The following is a 6,580-nucleotide window of genomic DNA, read 5'->3' on the forward strand; positions in this document are numbered from 1 at the left end:
AATTCTATTTAAAATCTGCTACGACAAGAGGTTTTAACATGTCAGGACAAAATGACAGAATTAATTATATTGATTTTTACTAGGTATAATATATTTAATATATTCAGTGCAATTGCACCTAAAAAATACTTATTATAAATCTATGTAAAACCCATAATAATATTTGCGATTATTTCTACTTCTTTTGAAATTTTGTGGTTGTCCATTTTGCTATTCTTGATTTTTTTCTTTACTGTAACCTAATTGCAAACTTCGTCCCCTTTTCGTCGATATGACCATTCGTGCACCAAGGCTGGAGTGGTCATTCCAGTATGACCAGCAGCATCAGTGCCATGTCCAGTGGCGGGCCATCGTCGCCCAACTACAGCGATATGTTCTCCAGGGGTTGTCCCAGTAGCGACATGTCGGCCAGTATAGCCAGCAACGATGGGTAAGGACTCCGAAAAAGTAACACATAAATTTTATGTTTCGATATTTCAACGTCTTTGTATATATTCAGAAGTATTGCGTTGGGTGCGGGAGGTTGTAACCGTGACGAGTTACCACAAATTTTCCCGATAATCGACAATGATTTGAATGTGCTGGGATCGCACTTCAACTACGATCAACTAGCAGCCAGTATCAATTTGGAGAGTCCTGCAAAGATTCCACCGATTAGTAAGGACGCCACACTGGATATCAGCGGAGATCTGACGCCCATAAGCACCTGCTCGGATTGGGAGTTCAACACGAACGATGCTACCAAAGGATCGACAAATACGAACAATGACTTGGTAAGTTGATTGCTTTCTTATTCGAATATAAACATCCACAGATCTTACTTGAGTAGTCTTCAATTCAAGATCAGTATCTAATCTACTTTACTTACCGCCCATATTCACCATTTTATATGAATATATTCGACGACATGCTTTAGAATTTAACGACATTATACTGTTTGTTATTGCGGAGTATTCTGTATTCTGCTGCGCAGTATGCTTCAACTATTAGTTACATGTCCAAAATTCTCTCCGTCGTTTGTGAGATTCGCATTTTGGTTGCTGCCCTGGAACGATTCAAACAATCTGTCACTATATGCCGAGCAATGCCATTTATAAGGCTACGAATTGTCAGGTAAACGACAGGACTCCTCTTTATTTATGATGTAACGCAGTACAATGCACAGTAACATGACACCAGTTACCAGGTCTTACACACCTGTATGCAGAAAAGTTTATGCAATAATTGTGCGGATAGTCTGGGGTCAGTTTTAAGCATATCTACTAGCCATGCGATCTGACAAAAGGGAGACTTGAGCTTCGTGCTTCGGAAGGCTGCTTCAACCGTCTGCCGTGATTGGAAGTGAGCTGGTAGATTTCCTGATCCAGGTGTTTTAAGGAATGAGAAATTCCACATAATTCCTTTAATTATATAATATTTTTGGAAGAATTTTGGTAATGAAATTCCCACATAAATCCTTGGAGGAACATTAGATACAATTTCTTGTGGTTGTCCTGAAGGAATTCCCGGAGGGAATTATATGAGGAATTCTTGAACAAGATCCTTATACTATGTTCGCACTAGGGCCTTGTAACATGTTATTCGGCTATCTTGATGAGCTTTCTTTTGTCGATTATTTGAATAACATGTTATTCAGGTTGTAGTGCAAATATAGTATTAGAGATTTTTTTGGGAGAGTTCTGCAGAATTCTTGGAACAATAAGAAGGTTTCAAAGATTTTCAAAAAAGTCCTTTAAAAATTCTGGAAGTATCTTCCGCGACTTTCGGCTCCAAAATGTCTAGAAGAATTTTTTTTAAATTCTCTAAGGAGCTTTCCAAACCCATGTATAATCACTGAAAACTTCAATGGGATTTTCTGGAACAATCAACTTAAAAACTGCTAGGAAATCATTTTGAAATAAATGGAGTTGGCTCCTTCTCCGCCACACACCATTCTCTTGTACATCGTCAAAAATGGTATGTGTGTGTCCATTCTAAACCCCGTTGGCTGGCAGTGATGTTATAGAAAAAAGCTGACTGTATTACAGTCAGATTTAGTCCGGGAGTTAAAAGGTGCTAGCTCTACTGCAGCTCAGACTGCCTGGTATTTCATGACTAGCCCGAGGTCACTTTTGCGTACAATAAGCCCCGCCTATTTATGCCCGCCTGCCACCCAGCGGAAATCGCTGCGGTCTTGGTGATTTGTCGGCCTTGGATAGCAGGAGAATATTGCTGTTCCAGTGTTCCTGTTTGACATATTGTGTGACAACGTAGATTATCCGATGCTTTTGAACAGCATAAATCGGAACGTCCTCGCCGGAACTACTCGCCAAAACCGATTTTCTTCGATTGCCTATTCATTGCACAGAACAGAGTAATCCGTTAGATGTGTATTGCCGTCGTTTCAATGAAGTGTCTTCTAGTTTCGATTATAATTTGTCCAAATGTATGTTTAGAAATTACTGTACGACTGTACGACTTATAAATCGAAGAGTGGCAAAATAAAGAAAACTCCCATGTGTTGGTACAAGTATCAGGTCCGCATGGTCCAAGTATCATGTCCGTAGGGACCACCAGTCTTATGAGCGTTTTTGTACATGACTCATTTAACGCGGGTGAATCCTTTTTATGTAAAAAGTAGAGTTTCTTTTGAGGCCCACTTTCACAAATGACGCACCTTCGTTGTTTCCGATTTACGTTATTGTCAGCTTTTCAGCAAGAGGTGTCAGAAAAGTTACCACAGGGATAACTGATCCTTCGATGTCGGCTCTTCCTATCATTGTGAAGCAAAATTCACAAAGCACAAGGATCCAATCGCCTTTCGTTCCAGGCGGGTGTACAGATCGGCCCAGTGCCGTAAAATCTCAATTAAAATTATTGAGCTTTTTGACCCGAATGTGAATTTTCCATTTTTTTACGAACACCAGTCATTCCATCTCTCAATTTCCAAGACGCACTGCTCAATTGAGACGGCATGGAAACGGTGAAAAATTGCTGACCAGATTTACTTTTCAGCGTTCAAATGAATTAAACAAAATTTATCAGCACTGGATCGGCTACCTTTTCTAATGTTCGACCGCCAAACAAATTGGCTCAATCTGTTGAAAATTGTGCCCCAGTTGCTACACCCGGTTCTCCCAAAGACACCTTCTACCGCAATATTAAACAGCAAGTACGAAACGAACTGGAGTATATGCCACATGGATCTTGTACATGAGGCATACGACCGCTTCTTTCCACTCTTCTGGATCCATCTTGATGAGTTCAGTTTTAATACCATCCCATTACTAGCTAATTTATCGATCTTGAGCTGTTGGATCCTGGTTGGCTACAGCGTTGATACACCTATTCCTGGCGTATTGTAGAGCTCCATAATCGTCGGTCTTGTACGACCAATCTATCGTGCGCTGGACAGGTCATATTTTCCGCCGTCCTGAACCTCACTGCCTATGTTCCAAGTGCCATTTAGGTGGTTTTCAAAGTGCTGAACGTTCGTCCATCAAGATGTTTCCATCCTTATCCCTACGCATCTCGGCTATCGACACAAAGCCTTTGAGGTATCCGTTGAGCTTCCGATTAAAAATGCACGTTTCTTGCTCCGACTTCGCTTCTTCAAGGCGGTGCGGCGTCTCTAAAAAAGCGTATCTGTTGTCTCCGCTTCGGACTATAACATTCCAAGTTCTGTTGGGTCCCTTGCTATAACGAACGCCCGCGCTGCGTTCTTCTCTTGAAGAATCGTCTGCATTTCTCGTCGAATCAATATGCTGCTACATACGGGATGTTGCTGTCAGGTGCGTCGTTAATAGTTGCTTTGACTACAAGACGGCTTCCGTTGAGCTCATCCTCTTCCGCCAACGGTCCCTTAACGTGATGTGTAAGTAGTGGCGACATCCGATTGCCTCGACCACTCTTGGTCGTTTCGAGGTGGTCTTCAATATCGAACATTGTTGAAGACGGATAGTTTTGGGCGCGCTTTGTCCATTATCAGGTAGACGCTGTGAAGAAGGCCCATATTCCCGGAGGCGGAAAAATCAGTCTGTCACAGACCATTTTTGGTCGTCAGCCAGTGAGTGCTTGTTGATTTTTTCAATAGTCTGTCTTCTAAACAATACTCCTGATTAACCTGTGAAGTTCAAATATGTTATGTTCATTTTGACGTCATGGCTTGAGCAGCTGTTGTACTCAAGTTTGAGCTGCGCGAATAATGCGTCCATATCATCACCAGAGGTTTCAGAGTGGGGACTGTGGGCGTTGATGATGCCTACGTTGAAGTACTTTTGAACCTCAATCTGCACATTCTCTCATTGAACGAATCCGATCACGCGCCTATGTGTTGCCGCAGCTCTGGTAGTTGGTGTGTGTTGCGACAGCTCTGATAGATGGCATGATTACCTACGTTTGGTACGTTCACATCATTGATCCCTTCGAACGCACCACCTGCTATACCACCATTCAAACATAGGCAAATATGCGTGTGCTCTAATGAAGTAGAGGGATTTGCATTCCTCACGGTTGCTAAATGCTAGTATAACGGCCGGTCCACGGGGAGGTAGGGATAGGAGTTGTAATCTAAAGATTTGGAATGTTGTTTTCGAAGACTTATTTTTTTACTAACTTACTTGTTAACAATTCTATTGTATTACGAATTTAATCATTTTTTCAGATTACCGAAGAAGACGACGAAGATGCCACGATTTCAACGGACACATGCCTGAGTACCGGTGATTTGGCGATTGTCGGTCCAGGTGACGAAACTATCTCTAGTCAGAACTTCAGTCTAGCACCAGGCGGCAGCGGTAACATAAGCAGCGTCAAACAACTTCAAAAAGACTTACTCCACGATTCGAAAAATGTTCACCACGAGGTTAGCAACTTGCGAACAGATCTACCAGCGCCGCCGGCTTCATCCGCACCGATCACGGCAGGAGCAACTCCCAAAATCGAAAATCGATTCCGCACCACTCGGATTCAGAAGCAGATCAGTCTGTACGAGAAGGACTCGCGGACCGAGGCGAAGAATCTGGCGCATGAAGTGGAAAAATTCAGAGGTGAACGATTGTCACTGGCTACTACGAGGCGAGCCACTTCCTGTAGTAGCGGCGATCCACCCGGTGTTCGTTTGCACATGTCGTTCGATGAACTCCAGAAGGACATTCCGAATATCGATAAAAATTTAACCAGCATGCTGGAGCACGAATATGAGAAATGCTCCAAAACGAGTAAGGCCATGTCGACACGATTAAATAATAATAATCCAACGCCGGGGGCGTTGGTAATACGAGAAGGATTTATAGAACCGCCCCGGATCACCCGAGTGACGAAAAGTTTCCACGGTAAAACAGATTACCATCAGGTACAGGTGAATGACATCGCACGACGAGCCAGTGATATTGCGAGACCTTCATCGTCGACTGCTACGGTGATTGCACCCGGAAGTGCAGCTGGTGGAACTCGGGATTCCGCCAATCGGTACAATAAGAATCAAATTAGGCAGAACATTAACAGCAACGCAATTGGTACCAGAATGGACGGTGGTAATCACCTAACAGGAGCGGCTGCTGGATCAGCTGGTGTAAGTAGTAGGTTTACGACATTAATTGTTTCGGAAGCGGATCGCAATGTTACCCAAGTTGATAGTGTTAATAGATCTTCGGTGTTAAATGCAAGAGAATCGACTGTTGGTGCTTTAGAATTTAAGGAAGAAAGTAAGCAAAAAGATTGATTGAAACAGTGATTTATGTGGTAGTAAAAACAGCGTTGTTCGAATCAATAGTGTGATCAATGAAGGACACTGGAGGGATAGCTATTTATTCTATTAAATGTTTCTGAGCTAGAAACTTAAAAGTTGTGACTTGTGTGAAATAGGAGTTGAGAAATTCCTGTGGAAATACTGTCTAGTGGAGCATAGATAAGCGCAGCGTGCGATTAAAAGTGAAATGGAGGATTCTTAGGAGTATGCAGCTTTTCAATTGGAGTTCACTACCCATAATCGCATATTTGTCGCACATGAAAACTAAAATCCAGCGACGATGCGTCTACAGACAATGCAGGTGAGTACAATTCATGATTCATGAATGTTTCTATACGCGGAGACAAATTGTAATGATTTGCGTTTTCCTTAATCAAAAGTTAAATATTTTGTTCTGAGCAGCTATACCTTCTTCTTCTTCTTCTTATTGGCATTACATCCCCACACTGGGACAGAGCCGCCTCGCAGCTTAGTGTTCATTAAGCACTTCCACAGTTATTAACTGCGAGGTTTCTAAGCCAGGTTACCATTTTTGCATTCGTATATCATGAGGCTAGCACGATGATACTTTTATGCCCAGGGAAGTCGAGACAATTTCCAATCCGAAAATTGCCTAGACCGGCACCGGGAGTCGAACCCACCCACCCTCAGCATGGTCTTGCTTTGTAGCCGCGCGTCTTACCGCACGGCTAGCTATACCTAGAGGTACGTAAGTTCAACGTAAAAGGTTTCAATTCTTGGCGGCTGCTAACATTAAGCTGACAATAACCTGAGTCTAGATGATTTTTGTTTGCTTTATTTACGTGATTTTTAATTTAAAAAAAAAGTTCACCACGAAACAGAGGCCAGCAG

At 42.5% G+C, this 6,580-nt stretch overlaps 1 protein-coding gene across 28 annotated transcripts in view; it reads left to right on the forward strand.

Moving 5' to 3' along the window:
* Positions 1 to 5,823, forward strand: part of LOC134205888 (inositol hexakisphosphate and diphosphoinositol-pentakisphosphate kinase 2) — a 95,934-nt gene extending 90,111 nt beyond the window's left edge. For 27 of the 28 annotated variants that reach the window (XM_062681576.1, XM_062681575.1, XM_062681573.1 and 24 more), the window contains 3 exons: positions 292 to 430; positions 500 to 773; positions 4,643 to 5,823. In XM_062681576.1, coding sequence (XP_062537560.1) covers positions 292 to 430; positions 500 to 773; positions 4,643 to 5,701 — 1,472 coding nt within the window. In that variant the 3' untranslated portion in view covers positions 5,702 to 5,823. The remainder of the gene's footprint in view (positions 1 to 291; positions 431 to 499; positions 774 to 4,642) is intronic. The other variant, XM_062681560.1, reaches the window with a different exon arrangement.
* The last annotated feature ends 757 nt before the right edge of the window (positions 5,824 to 6,580 follow it).

This window comes from Armigeres subalbatus, chromosome 1 (assembly GCF_024139115.2).
Source record: "Armigeres subalbatus isolate Guangzhou_Male chromosome 1, GZ_Asu_2, whole genome shotgun sequence".
Classification (NCBI taxonomy): Eukaryota; Metazoa; Arthropoda; class Insecta; order Diptera; family Culicidae; genus Armigeres; species Armigeres subalbatus.